The 26,470-nt window shown below is 50.1% G+C and overlaps 1 protein-coding gene across 1 annotated transcript in view; it reads right to left on the bottom strand.

Annotated features, from left to right (window-relative positions):
* LOC131212377 (uncharacterized) overlaps positions 1-26,269 on the bottom strand; it is a 48,373-nt gene extending 22,104 nt beyond the window's left edge. Inside the window, exons 1-2 of the mRNA XM_058206218.1 lie at positions 26,229-26,269; positions 540-685 (exon numbers count right to left, since the gene is read on the bottom strand). Coding sequence (XP_058062201.1) covers positions 540-685; positions 26,229-26,269 — 187 coding nt within the window. The remainder of the gene's footprint in view (positions 1-539; positions 686-26,228) is intronic.
* Between the last annotated feature and the right edge of the window lie 201 nt (positions 26,270-26,470).

Below are 26,470 nucleotides of genomic sequence, written 5' to 3' on the forward strand. Positions count from 1 at the left end.
ATGAATGGATGCAGAGCGCAAGCACCACTTTGTCCCCAGGCGCCTGGTTTGAATGTTTGGAAGCGAATTGTTATGGAGGCTACCGTCACCGTCGTCTTCCGCTGGCACTATTAGTCTCAGACCTCCCGGCCCAAGACGGTAGGTGCCTGCGCTGCACACGGGTCCCGGGCCCGGCTTTGCTACATTTTGAATGAGCCCCAAATTGGAGTGTGTCACCGGGATGCAGAGCCATGTGAGACTGTGTGCATTAACCTTTGCAACCCTTTTTGTCCCGGCACACCAGCCCCCGGCTGCATCGGCCAACTTGGGCGTGAGGTTTGCCTCTGGTGTGTGTATGTGTTTGTTCGGGCGGAAGTGGAAATGCTAAGAAGTCAAATTAAAGGACCGCTTTGCTCATTATCTCAACTTAGAAGTGTCAATTTTCCTGAGCACCGTTCGAATGGCAGCTGAAGCGCACGAAGCGCATTTAGATGGTAAACAGCGCTGTTTAGCATGCGGCCGCGGCCCTTGTTGTAATTGTTTGTGAAGTGCACACTTACCCGAGCTGCTGCTGTTGCTGTTCCGTGACGATCGATCGTCGTGTAGTCCCATGCTGGTTTTTATCATACTATCCATAACGTGCGGGCTGACTATTTTCACACTGGGTGCTGCTGTGGCGCCCCCAGGACCCGGCACATGCACTTCACTTGCGTTTTCACGAGCAAAATGCGACACAAATCAACACCACGTAACCCCACGTATCGCCATTTGGCTCGTGCCAGCTGCGAAATTTTAAGCGAAACTTTAGCAAACCAATAAAATAAGGTGAAAGGAAAGTTCACTTCTACACAGGGGAGGTCCTTAATCTTCGGCACGCCGACGGTGTCCTGAACTAGTTTACTTAAGAACGGTGGAAACAACGAGGCGGTACCGGAACTTCCGTTGGTCTGCAATTAGAACGAGAGAAACACCAATTAATATATGCGAACCGGGAACGAGATTATGATTTTGTTTCTTCAACTCGGGCGCAAATTTTCATTGTGCTTGTTTATTGTTTATCAATTGGGCGGGGTCTGTTGGAATATTAAATCATTCAAATAAAATGCAAACTTTTCACTTTCGCGAATGTTTGCACAGTTTACCACCGTCGGTCGGTCGGTGTGCAGTGTCAGCATCATCGTGAGGTCGTAACACTCGCAACCAACAGCGTTTGCAGGTGGCCGCGACCATCATGTCCTTCCTGGATGGGGCTGGAACTTGGTCCGGGTTGAGGGAAGCGATGCGAAAAAGTTATCGCGCCTGGACCGCGACCCAGCAACACCGGCCACCGGCCAGCACCACGCATTCTGCCTCTCCGATGCAGGCGAATGTGTTGCCACGGAGCAGCATCGCGCCGGAGCCGAAGTTGCCGGGACGAACTATTTCCGAAAGCCCCCGCCCCGGAGCCGGTATTTTGCATTGGCAGCAGTGCGGATGATTCAATTTATCAATGAGGAAGCACAAACTTTGGCAACTTTGTTATCTACTGGGCTGCAGCGAGTCGAGTCTGAACCGGAACAGCGGCGATGTCTGACGGCGAAAGTTTCCGGCCAACTATGCGACCAACCGGACCGGTATGCAACCGAACGAAATGGGGCCAATTTCCCCCGGGAATGTAACACCGGCCCCAGTAATACGCGCAATAGCGTCGTCGCCAGCGTCACTTTGGTATAAAAATTGGAAACATCTCGAGCAACATCACTGTCAATTTGAGGGCCAGAAAAGTTACTTAGTGTACACGGTACAAAGACAAAACCTCCCAGAAAACAGATTATCGCTGGTTTGGCGCAATATTTTTCTACGTTATTAATAATTTCGTTATGCGCCGCCCGAAAACCGAAGTCCAGAGCCAGCCGAAACCAGCGTTAATCCGCCGTGCCGGACCGGCGTATTGTAATATCCCAGGCTTATCCCCGGCAAAACGAGGCAAACATAATATCGCGGTTGTGATGGTCAGCCCCACCCCAGGATGGTGGAATTTCTGTTTATGCTTTCAAAACACACCCGCTTCGGGCACACCGGCTTCTCCATGCCAACCTGACCTGGCCTCGGGAGCGTCACGAAGATGAAGTCGAGCGCAGGGCGGTTTGACAAATTATTTCCGGGAACTCGATATCGACATCGCACGACATGACGCAGTCTGACGGGAAGGTCCTCCGGTGAGACCACCCACTGGTGACCCACGGGACAAGCCGACCGGCTCGGATAAAAGCTCGGTAGCTGGTGTTTTAGAGCCAGTTTTTTCGTTTATTTGTTTCTGGAACTTTCAGGCGCCCGGCGACGGTTGTCTTTGGGCATCGTTCCGCTCGTTCATTGTTGGTTTATAGTGTTTTTTCGCTCGCTTTTTACTTTGTTTTTGGCCACAAAACGAACGGTTCTATCATGACGGTTCCGGTCCTGTTGTTTGACCATTTTATTACACATCCGGTCCGGTGTTAAAAGCAGCCTCTTTTTTTTTTATTTCGATTCGTTTTTGCGCTTCTCTCCATCAAACTTCGGAAACCGACCACACGGTCCGTTCGAATGCCCGATGGGCTTTAGTTTTTAGTTTAAATCAGTCGAGCCGTGGATGTGGTAAAACAGATTCAATAATTTAATGTTTGGCAAACGAGGACGCAGGGAGCGTTTTTCGGCTCATCGGCAAGGGACGCTCAAGGGCTTGTAAATTTATTGTCCAACACCTGGTTGTACGGTACGGTCCGGAACACAGCTGAAAGCGAAGCCACCGGAATCCCGTTTAATAATGTAATGGAGCACCAGCTCGTACCGGTAACCGTAACGACAAAAAACGAACTCGCACACGTTACGACCACCCCCAAGGGCCCGGACTTTAATTCGGCACAAATTAAAAACTTATGCTTTCGTAACGAAAAAAGGGATATTATTAATTGGGCTCACGTACGGATGGATTGGATTTTTCATTTTTAATTTCCATTTAATTTACAACCGAACAAACAAATAGGGATTGCGTTGGATCGGGGCGCACAAGGACAAAAAAAAATGGGTCACGGGCCCATTTTTCGCTTCGGTTTTGTAGCCACCAGCAACAAACACTGCGGCGATGCAACCCGCAGCTGCTCAGCGACAATCTAATTTGAGCGGCAACTATCACGTCATTAAGCGTGAAATTCGCACGAAATTCACGGTGCCAAAAATGTCAGCCCCGGGTACCGAAGCGAACAAAACGGGCCAGTCGACGTCGTTGACACGAAAATTCATTAACGTTACGCCGTGGCGACGCACGAGTGCCGTCGTGGTGATGGTCCGTTTTTTTGACGTTCACGTGCATTTTTTTTATCCCCAAAAAGGAAGAGAGAGAAAGAGAGAGTTTTACATGCTGCATTGGCATTGACGGGGTTGGTTGTGGCATTAAAATAAAGAGCCAACATTCATTGACTTCGTCCGAGCGGCTACTACTAGACGGAATACGAAATGCATTCGAGCGGACCTTGGGCCTTTCAGGTCGCCCCAGGTTCGGTAGGATGCAACCAATCCCCGTGGGCAGCGGTTCGTGTTCGGCTGACTTCCTGGAACCACCTGGAACCTGGAACGCATCCTGACAACACCGGCGGCCGGCCGTGCATTGTCTGTGATTGGATTGCTTTTTGACGAAGTCATCATGTTTTCATGATCCGCTGTCCGTTCCCGTGCCCGAGCACCAAAAGGGCCCACCGAAAGGACCATTGCAGCGGACTGCAATGGCACCCAACACGTTTCGGGATGGTTTCACCATTAAATTTGCAATCCGTGGTCCGTGGTTTCGGGCGGTTCGGGCCGGGTTTTTAATTCGCCGCACCTCGTTTTTGCTGTCGGCGTCCCGCGTCGCACCGCGATCGTAACTAACGATTACAATCACGGCCCACGACCACGACCACCATTTCCGTCGCCATTTCCGTCAAACTGGCAATTTAACTGGAAATTTAATTTCTCGCTTCGCCTCGTATTGAACCGTTGCAGAGTCCACTTTGGGCTCCCGCACACCCAATTTGTGGGATTCCTTTTCATGTTCCGTGCGTGCATTGCAAGGATGCAAATTAACCAACGAACAAATAAGCAGCATTTGCGTGCGTGCACAATTTTTGGGCGATAAACAATTCTGATTCGATAATAACCGAAAGATCGAAGGATACGCCGCACGGCATTCGTTTAGTCGTTGAGCAGCGTGGAGCGTGATTGAAAGTAAGCAACGCTACAATGTTGGTTTGATTATTTCATCCGTTCGCTGGACATCGACGTGGGGCGGCCCAGCACAGTCCAGCGCAAAGTAAAGTGGATCGCATAATGAGTTTCCATTTTCACGCCCATCAATGGCGCCGGTGCCGGGCTGCACATGACGGCAAGCTTTGTGACCCAGCGCATGAAGTGCATGTACTGACAATGTACTGGCGGCGCGCGCGCCCAAAGGATCCGACCGTCCGTCATGTGGAGCTATTAGCCCTCAGCGCGGGCCCCGGCGTCCTACGGGGAAAACCTCATCAATCACGCGGCCCACCCGGGCACAGGCAAGAAACCCTATCCCGCGACGCCGGCACCAGATGGTGGTGCCCGGGCTGTGCGTTATCCTGTTTCAGTGTACAACAAATCGCACGTAACGGGCCCCGCCACACCCGGCTGCTGGCCGGCCCCTGGCTAGGCTGAGTGCATCTTCGTCGTCCTGCCCGGGGATTGGAAAGGTATAAAATAGCAATTTTCAATTTATATCAATTTTAAACCCACCAACACCGACCAGCCGGCAGCGCTGCGTGGGTTCGATGTGTCGATGCAGCGCCACCCAGTGGCCGGGGTGTCCTAGTCCCGGTCCCGTGAGGATTTACCGTCTATCGGTGGAATTTCCGCTTGAACGGTTAAAATGCGGCCAAGTCGAGCGCTGTCACACGCTGAGGTCCGCTTCCAGGGAATGAATTAAGGGCACGAAGGGAATGCGGAACCGGAAACCGCAGTGTTGAGGGCAGTGTGGCGTGTGGTGTCGATGAAAAAACGGTCCCGCCCGTGGCAAACCGAGCGATCCACGGTGGCGGCCGGTGAACCGTTGCAACCACCGCTGATCATCCGGAACAGAACTCTATCAAGTATCTGTGCCTTGTCTTGCCATTCTGGGCCACCGCCGCCGCCGCTGGGTGCGAACGAGGGAAAATGATTTTCCCTCTTCCGCTATAAATGAGTTATCCTGGTGGAGCCAGCAGTGTCCGGGTCGCCAGGAGGCAGCATTTCATCACGGCACCACCGGGCACGACAGCGGGTGTCCTCCGGGAGGGAATATCATTGCGGTTTTATCTCCTCGATTCTTATCCGCGTCTCCTCGACACATACACACGCAGCGGACCGATCCGGATGTCTTCGAGTCGACACCTCAGGTGAGCAGGGGATTGCAATGTTGTTCGCCCCGTGGCGATGCATTGATTGAAAAAGGAAACGGGGGCAGAGTTTTCGCATTTTCCAGCACCTGGTGGCCGGACCTTCGGGGAGTTTGACGCGGAAAATTCAACGAATTCATGCTGAGGTATGACACTGTTCAGCAAGTTTTGGGGAAGCAAATGGGCATTAAAATGTCAATTAAGTGTTATTCCAATAGGTAGTTGAAGTTATCTACAGAGAATTGCAATAAAGTGGCCAATACTGATACACTCGGAGAGCTTGAAATTTAACGTAAGTTTGTCAGTTCTTGTGTTTCTATGCAATCTCCATATAAATGGCACCGTTTCAGAAGATGATCATCGGGTTGGGAAGACTTTTGAACAACATTTTGAATTTACACGGGTTACGTGTACTCTATTTTTTGTGACGTTATGTTGCTGCTCATGTCACTCACTTATGGTGAAAAGTTCGGTCATTTTGAGTAATCAGTCAATTTTTGACTACTGTTTTGCTTGGACATGTGTTGATTCAACGGCTGTTGAATGAGGCTTATGGTGCAGCTATTATGACTCAAATCGAATGCATTCAAATGTTCTCAGAGGGCCCAGAAGATGTGAACGACGAAGAGCCAAGTTTGATCGAATGTGAAAGCTTTGCTTGCAGTATTCTTCGATAGCAAGTGTGTGGTGCATCATGAGTTGTTACCACAAGGTAGCACGGCCAATAAGGAATAAGACCTGCAACATTGTTTTTAAACACACCTCGTATAGTAAAAAAACAGAGCTCAGCGAATAAACAGCTAAAGTCTCTCATACCAAATCCAATATGTAATGTTCTCATATTTGTATCGTGCCCGTTACCCTACTTAGGCATGGTGCTAACGTAGCCAAAGCTTCTTCGTGTGCGTTACAACTATGTATCCGATGTTAGAGGCAATAGAAGACACACAATTATTCTGGCACAAATTTCAACCCAACTCGACACCAACGAATATTTTAACTTGAAACCCATCGCTTCGGCTCGGGCAACGCAGCGCGTAATTACGGCTCTAATTATCCTTTCTGCAGCAGCAGAACTTACTTAAAGGTACAGAGAACGACCGCACGGGAGAGCGAGAGACAGCGAAACAAATTAATCTGTCGTAAAGCCACAAAATGCTGCTTGATGGTTACGGTGCGAGACATGGCAAAAACATAGGGCCACATACCCGTGTGGGTCCCTGCCTCGCCGTGAGTTTTTACATTCCGAACCCCAAAGTCCCGTGCCCAGCCGCTTCGCATATGGTCACAAAATTAACAAAAACACCAGCAAACCGGACCCACGGCGGTCCCACAACAAAGTCCGGCGACGTGGACCGATGGCGGTCGCATCCTTTCATCCGACCCAGCCCAGCCCACCCGGCACTCCATCATTGCCGGATGTCAGCCATTTCCGTAAATTTTGCTCCAACAAAACTCTCGTCCGTCCGTCCGCCCGGCAACCGGTCTTCCCACTGGGCATTGTCTTACTTTTTGAAAATTTCACCCTATTTGCCCCTTAAGAGGGCCCCACTGGCCATCTCTCTCTCTCTCGTTCGCGCGCGCTCTCTCTCTCTCTCTCTGTGGGCTGAGAAAAAGGATGGGCTAATTAATTTTGTTTCGTGTAGAACTCGGTCAGTCTCTCGAGCGGGGACTTGATGTTTTAGAGAAAGTTGTGTTTTTTCCCCACACACACATAGAAAGCGAGAGAGAGTCGCCAAGGATGAACGCCGTTGACCGTCCTCAGTTTCCCACTACCGTAGCGTGACGGACACCACGGGCGGGCATGGGGGAGTTTGGTTTGACTAAGGACACCAAATGACACAACCACAATCAATCCAGCTGTGGAGTTTGTGGTTTTCGGTGCGCCTGGCCCGGGTTTGCCTGGTTATTTTGTTGCCGGTTGTTTTTTAAGCTTCGGTCCGGAAATTGGTGCGTTCGCTTGCTAATGACTCTTGTTTTCGCTTATGCAACTAATGTCACCGATGGCTGATGGCATTCTATATTTTAAAGGGCGTTTTACTTGACTTCACTAAAATCCCTGTCTAGGAATGTTCCGTTGTTTACATTCCCGAGACACGAACGCGGCAAACAAAATGTATCCTGTGGCTCAACAGTAGATAATCCGTCTGCGTTGCAACGATTTATCGGTTTCTATCCAAAAGACGTCAGTTGGAATCCTGACAGTGAATCAACTGTGCAGCTGACCGTTCTAAATAATAATAATAATATATTAGGTGTTTAAATTAATTCTTTTCGTTTTTATTCAACATTTGTGACCTAGCTACAGCAACAACACGCATGACTACCTCAATGAAAGTGTAGTCCGTCGTTGGCTACTACTTTCTGCCATCTTTTAGGTAGTTCTTCGGTTCTGTGTCAATGGAACTTCTTATCTTTATCAACGATCCCCTCAGAGGTCCTTTTTTCAATACGTTTATAATAAGTGACCCGTTGTGCTGCCAAATCGTCACTCATGTAACGGAACAAATACTATTCCGAAAGAGCAACATCTGGTGAATAATGCGGGGAGGGTAACAGTTCCCAACCGACCTTTTCGAGATATGTTTTGACCGGTTTTGAGATGTGGGGTCGAGTTTTGTAATTTTGAAAAATCAGCCTATCATGTCTTTTATCCCATTCTCGTCTTTTTATGGCCAAAGCATTGCTTCAAATGCATTTATTGTTGTTGATGGAATTGTCATTCAATAATTTCATTAGGTTTTAAAAGCGCAAAGTACACCACACCTTTCAAATCCCACTATATGCACATCATAACCGTTGAAAAGTGAAAAATTCGCTTTGGTTGCTATAGACCTGGTTCGCCAGGGTGTGTCCAGGGCTTTTTGGGTTTGGGATTCTTATAATAACTCCCCTTTTCATCACCAGTGACGATTCGGTACAAGAATCCCTTGTTTGTGCCGTGCAAGCAGTAATGAAAAAGTACTCCCCGCAAAAACGCTTTATCAAGAACGAAACTTGACATAGTGAAATGCTCAAAACAGGTGTTGTTAACACTTTGAACAAACAATCTATACCGCGTTAGATGCGCAATGATAGTAGCTATCAAACACATATTTAATAAAAAATATGTGTTATATTTAGTGAGAAATGTCACCTATTGTAAAACGAAAGGAATTAATTCAAACACCTAATACTATAAACTGAAATGGAAAAGATAAGAAAAAGATATCAGAAAAGATTGAAGTCAAAGCCATGGACACCAGAGCCGCATTGATGGAAAAAAAGGTCGTCGGCTTGTTTCCATCCTACATCCTACCGAGCTTAAATATAAATTCAAAAGCACCTTCCTAACACCTCCCGAAGAGCCATAAAAATATTTACTCCTAATCGAGTACAGGTCAATTTGCACCACATTCGGTAAACCGGTTGGCACACCGGAAATCTAATTTTCCACCAGTCACTTCACATTCCGATGAACGGGACGCTATCCAGAGCCTTTGGGGACATGTCGTCTGGAAAATGAGTTAAATAAATCGAGTTTTGTTTCGACAAAAATGGCGTAGTATCGCTCCGAGGCCATGGCCGAGCCTTCGCCGCCTGAAGAGATGAACAAACTTGTCCCAAAAACCTCGTAGGCTCCTTCTAATGAAAACCACAGCACGACGGCTTTTAATAACTTCCCTGTCGTGTGTCGACGCCCTGCCTAAACCCCCGCTATCCACTGCGGAATCATGAACCATCACATACACGTGCCGACGCACCCGGCGACGACAAGTTCGATGGCCCACCGAGACCCTGTCGCCTGATTCGTGTTTCAGCACTCGAGATAATTATTCTGGTGACAAAAAAATCCAATAATCAAACTCTCCGGCCGCCCGCTCGGTCCTTGGCCCATTTGCTTCCCGCTGTGCTGCCGAGCTGCAATCTGCCGTGTGCCTTCAGACGTCTCACTGCGCTGTCAGCAGCAGCACCACCAGGAAATGCCACCTACTTGCCCTCGTTTTGATGGTGATTTCCGGCTGCTTCCTCGACGCAAGTGGCCGCCGTGGGCCATTGTCGCCTTCGCCTTACTGGTCAGCTCTGCACCGGACAGCCCGGATCGAGTGGCGGTGGCTTCAACAGCTGCCGAACATTTTGCTCACCATTTGACACCTCATGTCACGAGGCCGTACCGTGCTGACAATTGGCCAACTAATTTCCCCAAACGTGGACCCTGGCCGCCTGGGCTTTCAAACCCGGCGTACCGAACCGAGTGTGATCGTGCCGGTCCGAAGGGTGAGCCGAATCCGGTGACGACACTGTGAACCGTGCTTAGTGAAGCATAATTATGTCAAGACACATGTTCCCCGCAGTGCCGACCGAACAATGGGCGGCCGGACGTGATGAACGTGAAACATTTACTGCCGATACTTTGTCAATCGTGGGCTGATTGTGGTCCACCATTTTATGCTTTTTATGTTCATCGTTTTGATCCGACCCGAGAGAGAGAGAGAGAGAGAGAATAAAGCCAAACATTACAACACATTTAATTTGTCGTCCGATGCCGATTATTGCACGTGTGGTAAATTATTCTAATTATCACACAACCAGCATTGTTTCAGCACTTTTGGGGGTTCCCGTTTCGCTTTTGCTGCATCATTAGCACCATGACCAAGGCAAGCGTCCAATGAACCATCGATAGAAGAGTGCCCCAATCTTTGCACCGAAACGATCAATCCTGGCAATTAGCGGCAACGTTTTAAGGAAACGGCGATGTAGCAACGATAAATTACTCCTGTTTTTAGTGAAATTCATTTAACCAATGCCAGCAACTCGATGGCCATTATGGACCCACAGCAATCGGTTGTGATCGATTGCTATTTGAAGCCGCGGCAGTGCGGCACCACGGGCCGCGATCCTTTGCGTGGCTTCAAAAGTGCCTTCCATTAAATTATCCTAACGCACACCATTAACTTTACGCCTCTCCCAGGTGGCACATAAATAAATACCATTACACTCCCTCCGGGATGGTGTCGGGTATTAAAATGCTGTCGGAGCAAAGTCTCCCATTACCATTGCGCTTCACGTTCGCGTCAATCATCTCGCGCGCTCCACGCAAGGGCACCGTTTTCTGGCAACGCTTAGACTCCATTTTTTCTTTATTGTTGTTGTTGTTGACTACGCTCTGAATTTTGATACTCTCTCTTCAATACAACCGTGCGCTTTACACGCTTTCAGGCGCACTTTGTTTCCGTCTCGCCGCGTGACTCATTTTGCTTTAATGCTTTTTTGGTGCTTTCCTTCCCTCTTGAATGCCAACCGGCCACCGGTCTGTCTTCTTTTGACGTTTAGAAATATATTAAATTACCATCTCGGCCACCGTTGGGGCACCTTTCGTCCCAACGCACCTTCCTTAGGGATGGTGGTAAAGTAAAACAATTTCTTTACCAGCAAATGGGAGCCCCGTGCAACGTTGTAGTGATTTCCCGGAAAATTTTTCCAATCATTTGGCAAAATGTTTGAGTCGGAAGAATGATAGACAAATACTTGAAAGGCACACTTGGCCGCACCGAACGGTGAACCAGCTGTCCATACTCACAGTGGCACTGTCTCACAAGGCATGTCCTTACGCGAGTCTTACAAGACGGCCATGTCGTGGCGAAGAAAAGAACCCAGAAATCTCCAACGAGCGGTGACAGACAGCGATGAGAAGCGCGTGACGGTATTTGCATAACTGATTCAATTTGCTTTAGGGTATCTGTTTGTTGCTTGCTGTTCCCTGGCTGTCGGTCAACTCACCCCAAGCCCGGCGGTACCGTCACCGTCTTCGGTGTCGCTTTGATCTTCCATAGTTCACGCGAAGATGGGACGAATGTTTTGGCACTCACTTTCAGCCGCTTTTCAATGCGTCCTTTTTTACATATTAGCAGGCACGCTTATGAGCTTCTAAATATTCATTCTTTGGCAGTTTCGGGAAACGGGAGCACGATAAAAGCATTTCCTTTCACCGCCCTTAGCGTGGTGGTTGGAAGTTCGGAGTTAAGTCTTTGCTAAGCGGAAGGAACCACATTAAACATTGTCCAGGAAAGCCGAAAGAACGTCGCAGAGTAGCCATCCTGATGGCAATACACATATTAATTCAAAGAAAATATCGATTCCCAGCCCAGCAAAGTTGCAAACAGCAAGCACCGAGGTATCAAAAGCCGCCACAACCACAGGCAGAGCCAAGGCACACCAAACTCTCGGTCTTAGTGATTGGATTTTCGTTACTTTCATGTCAGATTAGAAATCCCACGTCCGCTCCGACACCGACACAACAATCGATCCCGGTGTAGTCCCCGCGGCCACCCACTACCACTGGCCGAGTATCCTTTTCTTGCGAGAAAAAGCTTCTCGGTCGAGCGGAACTTGCTTCGCACCGGGCGCGCTATGTGTACGTGCCACAAACGCACCCAAAAAACTGTGATTTCGGTTCGGTTCGGGACACCACGCCAGAGCACAGTCGAGCCAGAGCCATCAAAAACGCTGAACCGGCATGATTGAGATATGTCAACCACGGGCGAAAAAATGCGCAAACCCGAACGTTTTTCTTCCATGTTTATCATTTAATTTTCCCATCCGGCGGTGTGCGCCGTGGGCATGCGAGAAGAAACCGGGCCGACCACAAGCCCGAAACACACCTGGCGCTGCCGAAAGAAGAGGGGTTTTCCGACCGTTTGATGCCGCCAACGGGACTTACGGATCGGTAGGATCAAAGTGACGGAACTCTACAAACCACAAGGAAGCTGAAGCTCACCTCGTTGAGCAAAATGAACCCCTTTTTCATCGCGTCCGGGCAAATCGGTATCGAAACAAGCCGGCCACGCCGCCAGAGCCGGGCGACAGTGCGTGTTTTAGAGGGCAATTCAAGCGGTTTGCTCCTAACACGACGCATTGTAAGAAGATTGTAAGGCAGGCTTATTGACCCAGCTCCCAGTCGCCGAATGGTCGCCGTACCAATCTTTATCGCCATCCGCGTGCGGAACGGCCGGAAAATCCTCGGGGCCCCGGGGGGCGCTGTCAGTGTCGGCCATCAATTCATCACAAAAATATTAATCAGCTTTGAAATTCGCTTCCATCATCAACAGCACAGCGCGACGGCCGCTCATTGGTCGGCAAATATCAACAAGCCGCCCCCGGGGCCAAAGTGCCACCGTGCTGTCCCGCGGTAATGGAAATGAAGAGCCACAGCTCAAGCGCCATCAGGTGGAGGAAGGCTTCCGCTGCTTGTGATTAATTTGCGCAACATTAATGTTAATCGCTAAATAAATTATGAATCCCCTTTCGGCCCGCACAGAGTGCCGGACCGTCTTGAGTCCGCAACGCGGTTGATCTTTGCACTTTGGGCGCTCAAGAAAATTTGATTGAAAGTCAAAGAGTGAACGGCGCACAAATATTCCTCGCCGGCCGGGAAACCGAATGCGATTTTTTGTTGCTCAAATTTAATTAAAAGACTCACCACGCAAAGGAGAACGCAAAGTAAGAAACGTATTGCGCGTGGATATTTTACACGCGTCTGTAATCAATTATTCCGAGTTCGTCGATTCGCTCATTTGAATTTTGCTTTTGTTCACCGGAATGGCCCGTCAGCTGGCGCCTCGGGTGACAGCATTATTGTTGATGGGCGCCATCTTCTTTCAATCGGGCACGATTCGGGCACATTTTGTTATAAAAAAGGTTACACTCTAATTCGAACGCTAAAAATATGCTGCATTGGGGAAGGGCAATGATATCGATCAAGGCTCAATTCTTTGGCTTTTATACTAAAACTCCCCGCCGAGAAGAAAATATAAGCAATCAGATAACAACGCTTAAACTGTTCGCAAAAAAAATTCCATAATTCCGACACTTTAGTGGCGCCAATTAGTGGAATCCGCGGCAGAAGAAATAATCGTATTTCGTTCCCAAAAACACTCGAAACCAATTTCTCTCCATCGAACGTTGTTGTTCCGGTTCACCAACGGCAACACCGTACTTCGCGCGCATCCGTGTGGCGTGGCGTTCCGGGTTGGAATGGTGTTGGCTGTAAAGAAGGGACTTAATCGGCCCACCGCTTTGGGGCCCATTGTTGAGTGCTTTTCCGAGGTTTCCCTAGGCGTTCCATTATTACCGTTTCCGTTCCCAGCGTGGCGCGCATTTCCGGTGCCACGCTTTCGGGGAGCCAAAAAAGGCGGCAACCTTCCCGGCCAACCACCGCTCCGAAGGTGAACCCATTTCCGGATGAAACAATACCAGGACTCAATGGTTCCGGGAGTGGCACAGGTTTGGAAAATTATATGCCACCCAAAAACCTGTGGCCCCGTTTAGTGCCCCCGTTTGACGACTGTCAGGACGATGGCAGGTTTGTGAATTAGCTGATTTTATCTCTTTACTTAAGATTAGCCTCGGCAGCAAACATTACCAACGCGGCCGTTCCCCATTGTATCAGCGTCCGACGACGCCGGGGCGTAGTTTATCTCTCGCCAAACATTATGTTCACACTGTCGTGCAGTTTTTGTACCATCGTCAGTTCCGGACCGAAGCCCGTCGAATGGGCCGAGGGTGTGAATGATGGATACAAATGGCGCTCAAACTAGTGACCAGCCATTTTTCATCGGAACCAACGAACGGGGCGGATTAGGTGCAACATTATGGCACAATTAAATGCCCCGGTGATCCCTTCTTTGTTCCGTCCGGTCCGTTCCTTTCCGGGGTTGCCCAAAACCGGGCAAAGGCCAATCCAAACGGGGTGGCTAATTTCCTGTCCTGTGCGATAACGGACCAAGGGAAATGTGCCGTTGCAAAGCCGTGGGTTTATCGGTGTATGGTTCAGCATTGTTTATGGTTCGTTGGTGGTCCAGCATTTGTTTGTTCACCATTACTGCAGAAAATTATGTTACCGAAACAGGAGAAGCAAAACTCAAAACACAACACTAATTGTACACAACTCAACGGCTTTCAACGGAAATTCGTTACACGTAAATGGAATGGAGTCAATCAATTGCGTTCAATTGCGTTTCTTTCGGCGATGGCCATTAAAAGTTTCGAATCGCTCGGAAAAGGATAACAGCGCAAGCCAAATCCTTGCGTTTCACTGGCAACTCACTGGACTATCAAACCCTGACTTCGCCTTGGTTAATTGCAGTCTGTTCACTTCTGGGCCAACGAAGCTGCCGGAAAAGCATTCCCCCTGCACATAGCCCCGAGCACAATGGTCCGGACGAAACCGTTTTTGCTATTGAATAGTAAAATTCTTATTGCGGTTTGCGCTTGCAACGCCGTAGGGCCGCCAGCTCGCTCCGATGGCGGCATTGACGAAAGGTGAGAATATAAATCTGGCACAACTTTCTCTGGACCGGCATGGAATGGCATTGCAATGCCTCAAGCCGACACCGCCAAGGATATTAATTTAATTACATTTCCATGAGAATGGCCCGGCAATCGTGGCTAAAACCCCCCGGCACAATGAGTCATCTGCGTCGGTAATAAATTACAATCTGCGATCGTGCCGCCCAGGACCTCGACACTTCGACGCGTCCAGCTGTCGGCGTGAAGTTCGTCCCCGGGTCGATATGCTAAGGCCGACCCAGCACTGCCATCTTTCTGTCGGTCGCTTTTCAGCGTAAAATGTGCCGTAAAATTGCCATAAGCTCGGCATATTTTGCGGGAGCTTAACGGAAGGACACAAAGGGACAAATCAAAAGCGCCGCACTACTTATAATCTCGTCCCCCGGGGAAAAGGGGCTACCCGAAACAGTCACTTCAGCTTCGGGGCGCCCATTTCGGTGCCGGTGTTTCTATGGGTTTCGGTCGAAAAAAAAAACACACACAGGTGCCCGAGAGGGCCGTTATAAGGGTGTTTCGGGATCAAAATGGAAATTGGTCGATGGGACCACACTCCTCACTCTGCTTCGGTAGCCTGGCAGGGTTCGTAGGGTGCAGAGTAGATGAGTGCTGTATGCAAATGAAACGACACGATTCGACCCATTCCCAACACATCCCGATGACGGTACACGAGTGGTCGACAAACTGGTCAAAACATGATTAATGTTCCACCCGCTGGATGCCAAAAGCGACCATCTGGAAGGGATGGCCCCCGGACGCTTACAAGACTGCAAGTAATTTATTTTTATATAATGAAAACAAATTAATTCGACTTCGATCAACCTCGTTACAAATTCAGCTCATTCGAAACATTCCACCATCTTCCGGGAACGGTGCGCTCCGGCCTCGAGTGTCGGCGCCCCCAACGGAAAATTCGTTAACGATAGCCTTCGGGTGGGAAAAGGAGCAATTTAATTTCATTTTGCACCGCCCCCGGGCGCTGTACGGTATGGCGGCGAACGGATGGCGGCCATCCGTAGGCGTAAATGGAGCCGCCTGGTGGTTAGTCAGTGAAGGATTGGTGGAGGCGAAGGCAAATGTTTCGCAGGTGACGAGCTTCCAGTCGCACAGTTTTGGCCGATCGGCACATGGTGTATCATTATTTTCGATTCATTACGCCAACCCCCAGCTCCCGGGGCACTGGTACCGACTCCGGGCGTAATTACCGAAGCGCCAAACAAGCGACCGAATACCACGTTGCCACCGAGGTGCTGGTTTGATGATTAAAATGAATGAATAAGGAAACACTAACAAAACATATCACTGCTGTCGCTGGTTCGGGCGTAGCAAACAGCTGGCTCCGGGGCTAGCACTCACATGGAAACGAATGGAAATGATGTCAAATATCGTCACATCCGGCCCGATCGTAAGAGGCGCACCTTCAGCCACACACCACACACCGGTCGGTCGTCGCTACCGAAGCGGCGAACCGACTGCCGGAGGCGGTTGAATTACTAAATCAATTTTAAACCTCTCCATCGCTCGGTACGCTCGACTGAACACACTACGGCCAGGGACTACGGAATTGATTCCTTGGCTAGAAGAACTTTTCGGTATCTGCGTAGTAGCTTTCTTTTTTTTTGCTTTTCTTGCCTTCCGATTTTGCAAATCGTGAACCGAGAATCGTGAAGACGGCCACAGATAGTAAAACGAATCAAATCAATCTGGGCCCCCTCCCGCACACGAACATGGGACGAAAAATCGATTATGCAGCCGCGTAGAAAGGGAATATAAGTAATGGGATAGTGTCCTACCGGCGCGTCCCAAGAAATGGCGGAGAATCTCGGCCGGCCGGCAGCGCGCTGATTCAATCCATTTTCGGTTTTCACGTATCGGTAGTCCGTAATGGGGCAATGGTGGCGATAGTTGGGTGCCGTTTCGATCTCGTTTGCCAACTCCGTTCCGGACAGCAAACGCTTCCGTCGTTTAGCGACACTTCCGGACCGCTGATTGAATCGAGTTCCTTTTATCACCCTTTATCGGGCGCCATTTACAGAGCTCCTTTACAAGAAGCATCAATGAGTTTAGTGCTCCGTAATCTTGTTCCAGATAACTTGCGCAATAATTTGTGGCTCTGCACACTGGTTGATTCGTAACAAAAGTGTTTTGTAAGCCTAATGCTAAAATAAAACCAGGGAAAAAGTCACGGGCTTTCGGAGAAGGCAGCGGCCAGCACTTGTACCTTGTGGGCCTGGCAAAGGCCACCACCAACGCACCTGCGGGGTTGTAAGTAATTGCAAACACAGTCGAAGTCGAAGGACGAAACTCGGCCACAAGTGAAGAGAGTGAAACAAAAACAACCGCCGAACGTCAAACTTTCGTTCACGCACGTGTTCTCGCACACCACCGAAAAGGCTCCCCGGGCACTGCTCCAACCCACACAAAGACGCGCACGCACGCAAACACTTGGCCACGGCGCGCACGCACGCTGGCGGCGGCACAGCAGCAGCAGCCCACTTGCCCGGGCCACTCTGTACGGTCTCACTGTCGCACTCACTCGCTCTTTCTCACTCGCTCGCCCGCTCGCTCGATGCCCAGCCTGTTGCGATCGGCAACGCGTAACGTAGGCAAGTAGGCGAAACTGCGAGGACGAAAAAAGAAGAACCGCGAAGCTTGTTGCCAAGCTCAACAACTCACACCACAGAGTGCGAACACCGCACCGATTCGCTGTCCGAAGGGAAAACCGCGCGTCCGGCCTGTCGAACGGATCTCGAAGAACTGACGGAAGCTGTGTGGTGGCTCCAGCAGCATCCGCCGGGTCGTACAGCTCCAGCATCCGAAAGCACCGGCACGACGACGCGTGCTTCGGCGAACGGCACGCCGGCGTATCGTGCAGCGTTCGGGAAAGCTCATCTCTCAGCTCCGACTCACGAACGTGAGCCCGCTCACGCGAGCCGACGGCGAGATTCAGCACGCTAACGGAGAAAAACAGTGAGCGCACTCATCTCACTCGCTCACTAGGAGCTCACCGCGTGTACTAGAATTCTTTACTGTGCCACTATGTCGGTGCCCGCTTGGGACCGGCCATTCTCCCGTGTTTGGCTAGCCGTGTCGTAAAGATACCTCATTTCCAGCGCACCGGCGGTTTACACTTTTGGAAACGGCACCGAATTACCTAAAATAAGGGACGGGCGGCGGCGGCGGCAGCGGTGATCAGCTTCCGGTTGGTGAGACAAATATTTCGCCGGAAACCGTTCGTTTCACCGTCCGTTACATAATCCAATCGCTGCATGCCTGAGACATCCCCAGCCAGCCTTTGATGCCGGGAGATGGCCCGGTGCAGGCGAATGAATTATGTAGCCACCCGGTACTCACTCATATCACCGGCACACAGAGATTTGTTGTTTGTCTTGCTGCGCGGTGTGCATAAATAATTCACGCACATTCTGCTGATGGATGTAAATTAATGATGAATGTTGCCGAATCATGTTGTGTTAATGAAATCATCCGAAACTGCTAGTTCACTACGGTGTCGCACCGTGTGCGCGGCCCGTTTCCCAAAACACGCCGAAATAAAAGTACTGTCATCTCGAATCCATTACGATGAAAGTGAATTACATCCGACGGCGAGTCGAGCGAATTGCATACTTCCAGTGGCGTTAGCTGTGTGTTCTCGAATGGGATGAAATGTTGACAATAAATTACAGCCGGCAACAATGTTGACTCCCATTACAAGGAGCGCGCGTGGCATCATCATTAAGTCTCGCAGTAAAAAGAGTAAAAAACAAATAAAATCCATTTAAAATCATTGATGATACATGTGCCGTTACACGCGCACCGATTCCTCGCACTGCGAAACCGGACACTTTATTGCCACAGTTATCGATGGCGCGTCTTTGTAATGGCGTCCGTATCGCCGATCCCCGCAGAAAACTCCCAGCCCCGGTGCCCGGTGATGGAGCAAATATAATTAACAGCTTCAATTATACACCACGCCTGGAGCTCTTGGTCGATCTGTAATATCTGTGTCCCGGTGGCCAATAATTTCCAGCACCAAGCACCAGCGTGCACCGGCGCGCTGGGAACGATGGGTTTTGATTTCGATCTCGGCGATCGGCCCAGCAGGCACCCGGTGGCCATCCGGTGACGGTGGTGAGCTCACTGCTCCGTGCGACCGCCCCGCCCGTTGGGCGGAAACAGGAAGCATAAAGCATCCCGGACGAGCACTCTTTCGACGCTTGACGAGCCCGGCTTGGACCGGCTTGGACCGTAGCCAAAAGCATCCACGACCCTTCGGCGCTCAGTGTCTGCCACTCGGGGCGACTCTTTAATTATCACAAGTGCTCTTCGGGGCCTTTCAGCGACTACCGGGTCGCCCTGGCCGACGGGAAAACGGTACCGTTTCCCGTCATTAGCGCAAGGATAGTTGTTACTATTGAACTCGCCACTCGTTGCCCGTCACCGGCACGGGCACATAAACCCCATTCAGTAATCCATTCCAATACCGGCGGGTGAGAAAACGGCTTCTTTCCTGTGCCGTGTGCGAAAATGCTTTTATATCGAGCAGCACAGAATGATTTTCTCTTAGCGCATAAAACATGTTTTTTGTTTCGGTGAGTGGGACTTTGTCATGATACCCTAACCAAACGGGCAGGTTCCGATAGTCGGATCGGCTCAAAATAGCTCCATGTGGCTCTCTCTACCTGAATGCAAAGAAGGCACAGATTAAGACGTGGATTACGGCTCGGGAACACGTTTTGTTTGTGGCGCTCATTATACCGGAACATCCAACTTCTTCCCAACGCTGACGCTGATTTGTACGCATTTTCGGAGCCTTGCCGAGTACTACGTACTTTTGTTTGGCCGTAATTCCTAAGCAGCTTATTTGCAACGGTTTGCTCGATTCTGAAGGCATAGCGACTGACGATTAATTACGGCACGTTTCATCTTTCGTTTAATGAATTATATTTTTGACGCTCTGATGAGAAGTTTCTAGAAAAGAAAAGATACATTAAGAGAGGAAAAGAATTTACTTTCCTCCGGCAGGACACCAAAAGAGAGCCCAAATTGGCCAAATGGTTCATTCATTCAACCAAAACAAAACAACGGCTCACTTAAGACTCGAAATTGGGCCACGTTTCGTTTAGGCCTGCAGCCCACAAGGTCCACTGACACAGGAGACAAGTAATAAAACCGCTCGGACTACCTCGCGGTCACAAACCTGCCAACAGCAGCCGTACGACACGGTACAGATATCACGCTTGAAGCGAAATGACAAATGCCAATTCCGCCAATTCCCAGTGGCCATCTAATTTGCAAACCGCTCCCAAAACAGCGCCCACTAAACGCAGCACTCATCGCGCCGGTCAAATCGCATAATTGGATAACCCCAAAGCCGGCCCACCCGACGACGTCCCTTCAATCCCGCCCGCCCGCTGCATGAATGCATAATTCTAATGAAGAAGCCAATCATAATTTGATTATAATTTGTTGTATCTGCCAACGAACGGAACACGTGCGCCAGTGAACTTTATCGTGTGGCCGGTTGCATTTGCCGCGCTCACCAGCCGAAGGTCCTAGTCCTAAGAGCCGCGGGCCCTCGCTAGCACACGGACAAACTCCGGGACCTGATACGGTTCCTTGGGGTGGTTCGGATTTGAGCACACAATCGGGATGTCGTCTAATTGTGACGGGATGATTTCGAACGCTTTCAAAAGATTCTTGTTACAGTCTATTTTAGAAAGATCAATACTAGGATTGTTTTATGACGTAAACCAACTCTTCCGCCGGTGCACTGCCCGGTTCCCGGAGTTCACCTTACTCATCCACGCAACATTCTCCGGTTCGCCGGAAACTCGGTATATTGCCAAGACCACCGAAACCGCTGTTTGACGCGTAGGGTAAGAAAAGTCACTCACTTGCTCCAAAATTATGATTCATGCTCCCGCACGTGGGCGTACGGGTGCACCCAAACCGAACCACAACAAAACTTCCTGCGGCCCGTGTTCGATAGCATTTCGTCCGGTCCGTGCCGTGCCGGCCGAAAAAGTTCTCCTTGGGCCTGCTGCATGTTTTGCTCGGTCCCGTTTTTTTTTCGCTCTCCCGCTCGCCTGTTGAGCCCGCTTCGGCACTGCCGGTTGCCGCCGTTCAATTTGTGGCTCATTCGGTGGCGGCTCAACTTTGCCGGAAAGGAATGGAAGGAAAAATTAACCAACGTGCCGCTTCAACCGTGCCGCTTGCTTGCGGTAATGAAGCGTGGCAAACGAAACAACGAAGTGGCCGAATTATTTGCCGGAACAGAGTGTATCGGCGTACCCGGTCGGTGAAAGTTTTCCCATAAATTATGCACATCAGCGGGCGGGCAGCAAACAAGCGGCCGCCCGGCGTGATTTATGCGAGATTTTTATTAAGGGACGTAATCAAGCGCACGGATCACACGGAAAGGTGGCTCGAGCTATAACGTTCATCATCGACTGCAGTGCACTGGTCTGCGGTCGGTAAAGAGCATCGTTTAACATTCCGAAAGAGCCCCGAGGTGCCAGGGTTTCTGGGGGTCCTGCGCAGGGGGAATGCAAATTGGATTGCCCTTCCGTTGTTTCGATTGCCGATTGTTTGACGTGAATCGGCATCGGTATCGCTTTGAGCGCGTGATATGATGGGGTGCCATTTCAAATTGACAAAGTTTCAAACTGGAAGCTAATTGAGCATAAAGTAATGCGCGGAGAAGAATGAATTCCGATCGCGCTGCCAATAAAATTTAACATACCGTGAATGGGTTCATTCAGGTAACGTGCCGATTGCGTGGCCATTCGCCAAGCGTCGTGATAATAAATGTTTTATTGGATCAATAAAACGAGCCGATCGATCCCGTAGCGCATTTGCAACCATTTTTGGGCCATTTTGCACCGTAATTTTCATCCCTTTTTTTATGACACGTAAAAATATGCTCACCTAGACCGTAACGGGGTACGGGGTTCGGGGTTCCACGCGCAAACGGCAAACGGGATTCCCGAATCCAAGAACACGTGGGATTCGTGGGTGCTTTATGGGTGCCGGAATTTGCCGAAATCTTCGATCAGCAGTCTTGTGGCAGAAATGAGCCGTTAACCGTACGGTCTGTTCCTCAAAATACCCACTCACCCCCCGCTGGTGGCATTAGCTTGAACTAGAAGACGTGTTTCAGGTCCATATTGTTCGATCCCACGCCGTTGCCCACGAGTTGATACGTTTTTATTCCGGGGGAAATAATTAAGTAAGGCACCAGCACCATCAACACTCGCTCCCGGCGAACCGCGAGAAAAGTCGTCCGTCCCGACGTTATTGTTCCAACCCCCCCCTGGGGGGCCATTCGCACGCACCCGGGAGCGCCATTTTGTCGTCCCCTGACCCCCCATTTACCGCCCTCCACCCCCCGCCGTATTCGGTCAACATTCGGACCGTGTAAATGGCGTCCATTTTCACGCCAGTCGCCGCTACCTGGCGGCAAAAGTTTTTTGGCAAATGTGATTTTTTGTTTCCGGTTTACCCGGCGGACCCGGATCCGGATCCGGGGCCGGGTTGGTCGCCGGGCGTCATAACCATGCACCGCCTCCGTAATGATGATGCTTCCGTTGCCCGCTCCGGGGTCCGATGTTTTACGTCCACCTTTTTCCCCAACGGACCAATTCCCCGACACCGGTTTTGTTTTCGTTCGGTGACCATGTCAGAGTGCTCGACGCGCGAGTCAGACGTCAGACCGGGTTCCAGGAGGCAGGAGGGAAGCTGATCCACGACACACACATACAGCCGAGATGTCGGGGACCATAATTTTATTGTCCACTGCTAGACGCGTCCGCGTCGTCGGACGGTTCGTTCGGGGTAGGATTTTTCGGGGCCAGAGATTTGAAACGGTTCCTTGTAGACACGACCGAGGCTCGACAGCGGGGCCAAGCTCCCATTGGGGCCATCGGTTGTTGGCGTTCGCCAGCCGCGTGAGTCGCTGTCGCGTAGAAGCGTCATCGCTGTCGCGTACCATTACGTGACTGAAAACTTGTCCTTCCGGGCGACGGCGTCGGTGGATCGAACCGGTTCCGAACCGGCCACAGCGCACGGCCAACGGCCGGACATATCGTAAACCGTGCGACAAGCCGGCCGTCAGCATCATGCTAGATTACGCTACGGTACTTCGTGATTTTCCCGCCACTACTAATGGTGTGCTGTTGCTCCGGTGAGGCTCTTACGGTGGCCCTTTGGTCCGCTGCACCGGAGTTTCGGAGGTCCTATTAATCCGGGTTTCTTACCAGTGGCCAGCCTCCGGCTTTGCCATTAAACCCTTTGTGACATATTTTTATTTCGCCTCCGAGGGATCGCTCGGGCGCAGAAAGATTCACGCCCCGGCCGGCGACGGCCCAAAACGATCTGTTAATTGAATCCAATGAGTGTCTCTTGAGACCCACAGAGAGGAACAGAGAAACCCAGACAGGGGGGAAGAGATATGTGCGAGAACGAAGCAAGGGTTGCATTAAATTATGACCACAAAACCCGACCCGGGGCTCCGGAACAAAATCATTAGCCGGATCGGAGGCGAGTTGTTCCGTGTGCTTCGGCTTCCTTCGGAAATAAATTCTAATGAACGCTCTCTCTCTCTCTCTACATGCCGGAGTGTTTTTCGCCTGTCGTCTCCTGACACACCCATTCGACCGTCGTTATTGTCCAAAACGGGACCTTCACCGTGACCCTTTGGCAATTGTTTTTGTTCGGCACGGAACGGAACCGGAAACGAGAAAAGAAACCCCCCAAAAGAAGAAGAACAAACACAAACCTTCGAATGACAATAAAGATTAACTTCCCGTTACGGTCGATGAGGGGTTTTGAATGCGCTGATGCGCATCGGCCATTTCGAAGGATTAGTGCCGCGCCGGGCCCTAGCAAATGTGCCCGGACCGATGATCGCAGGTGTCAGAGCGTCCGGCCACTGTTCCGGTACCTTCCGGAGAAAGTCCCGGTAACGGGCAGAACAAAACACTCATTAAGGGCCCCGTGCGTCCGCGTGTAATGGGCAATTAAAGCGCCAAGGTACGACACCAACCGATGGTTAATCCCGCACCCAGCGACGGCAAACAATTTATTAAATGTCGTGAAAGATTGCAATTTAACCGTGTTCGTCCGCACAAATTGAAATGTTTCCAAGCCATATTCAAAACGAAAGAATGGCGAATTGTTTGGCGAAACGAAACCCATCAAATGTTCCGCCAAAGTGTCTTGTTACAGAGAGAATTCTACTACCAATCAAATTACCTGCCAGCCCATAAAGGCTGCCAGTGTAAATTAACTGTCAAGCGGTACTTGAAAAGGATATCCGACAGTCTCTCGGAATATTTGGCAGTCTCGTACTAATAATTTGCTGCTCTACATTACGTTTTTGAAGCTTGATAAAACAATAATCTACTTTTGGTTGTTCACTGAAATTTCAGTTGCATCATGTCTGATAGCAAACAAGCCTTAGTTTTTCCGGTTTCTCGCACAACAGCTGCTGCCAGTGACACCACCGGGCCTAGGGAGTTGAATAATTCCCACCATTCCCACCATCTAACGCTCGATGTTTGAGCCCTCAGGCTACCGCTGATGCCAGAACGTAACCGGAGTCAGCCCTTAAAGTGTGCCGGTTCTTCTCTTTAGTTTTCATTCTGCAGCATCGCGATCCGTGGCAGTTTCCATCACGAACGAGGAGTAACTAATTACAATGCGCAAAAGTAAAACCTCACTACAAAACCGGAAAGCAACGCTCAAGGCCTACATCCAAGAGAAAGAGCCAGAGGCTTTGAGAGCAAGGGCAGATGTTCTACGTTCCATTTATCATTCCATTGTTCTATCCGAAAGCTTCTCCAAGGTGAATCTTAAATATGAATCAATTACCGCAAAATTCTTCCCAAGGACGAGAAAGTTCAAGCGGCTCGTTGGGACCTCTTACATAAGTTAAATGAAGCAGGTCAAAAGGGGCATACGATTTTGTCCACAGTACTTTATATGTGTACTTGTCAAATCTTATAAAAGGATCGGTTGTAGTATATTTATTTGAAATCAATATTTTCTATTATGGGACTCGAATCGTTTGAAGATACAATCCACCGTGCACCATGCAAACGAAGGAGCTTGATTGGACACGGTTCGAAAATAACTGGCAATTTATCACTTCATCACGCAGGACCTCGTCAATCCTTCGCTTCTTGTCCAAGTTTGTGCAGGAACCAGAGCTTAGAACCAGATGTCAGATCAAGTGGCTCATCAATAGCCCTTTAGTAATCGTAACGATGCCTGAAATGCACGCTGGAATCTGCTACCAACCAGCAAACCACCAGCTGACCACGGGCTGTTAATTCCGATGATGTACAGGAAGAGAATCGCCACGGTAGTCAAGACACTCCAGTATCCTGGCCCTCATCCCGTCCCGGCCCGGTAACATCCTTTTGGCGACCCTCGCCACAGACGGTGCAGTTTATATTCATAAAACGGGCGAATCGAAAGATCGTATAAATTCATAGTTCATAAATTCATGCAAATCGCTCGGGCACCTGAGGGATTCCTTTTGCAACTCAAGCATCCCATTTAGGTCCCTTCTAATGTCCTTGGAAGACAGTCCCGCTGGCAGTCTTGATCTACGTGGTCGTCGGTCGGTCGGTCGGTCGGTCGGTCGGTTCGCAGTCGCAACGTTCCAATTGGGCGTTCGGCCGGTTCGTTCGTAGAGATATTTCCATCATTTATAAGCGGTCGTAAGTATTAATGAAGTGTAAATTTTAATAAATCCAACCGGCCACGGACGGTGCTAGATCGGCAAGCCCCTACAAACCGGGGACGGTGGACCTCTGGGAAATCAGAAGCATTTGCCCACGATGACCATTTTAGAGAGGCGCCCCGTTTGTCGGTGGTGAATGTAATTATGATTGATCTCGGACTGAGTACGGACCCATAAATAATGGATACAACTTAACGCGTGAACCAGTGACAATGTGGCATCTCAGGTTCGGCACTACGCACTTTCGAAAAGTTGTCTGATGTAAGTAAGTCCAATTCCAACTCAAAACCCCACTGCACCACTTAATCTACCAAGAAGCACTTCAGTTCGGGCTAAGAAAGGAGCTTATCCTATCGTTCAAAGAGACAAGAACTTTAAAGTTGGAAGCAACACCTACGCTAAGCAGCTGCATTCGTCCACTCAAAGTCTGTTTACACATTTCACCCACTCGCCTCTACTTGGCCGTAGTGCCCTTTCTTTTGAAACACCATCCCTGCCACGGCCACCGCCAGCGTTTAGTTGTCGGCCAGATAGTGAAAGTGAAATTTTGACGCATGTTTCCGACAATCCACATGATTTTCAGCACCTACAGCTCTCAGCGCCACGCATTCGCTCAACCTTTAGCTTTCTCGGAAAATTCCAACCCGATGCCGCCGTCGAAAGTCCTTTCTGCGTTCCATTTGGCGAACGTGTTCATTTCGGCACCCTGTGCCCTGTCCCCACAGCCCCACCGGGGGTCTGAGTCCCTTCGCCAACCGCATTCTAACGCCGCTGCCGCATACCGAAAGCATTCCTCGATCATCATCATCAGCATCAGCGCCATCGTGCCCATCTGCCCCGGGAGCTAACAAGCACCAGCTTCAGCGTGAATCCTTTCTTCTTGTTTTAAATGGAATCATCGAGCCTGGCCCAGCGCTCGGGCTGGCCCTGGAGGAACATAAATTGCTCCTTGCGCCAGCCAGGAGCGTCATAACTCCCTTCGGCGACGCCATCATCATTGCCGCCCGCCCGAAACTAGAAGGCT

This window comes from Anopheles bellator, chromosome 2, assembly GCF_943735745.2.
Source record: "Anopheles bellator chromosome 2, idAnoBellAS_SP24_06.2, whole genome shotgun sequence".
In the NCBI taxonomy this organism is placed as follows: Eukaryota; Metazoa; Arthropoda; class Insecta; order Diptera; family Culicidae; genus Anopheles; species Anopheles bellator.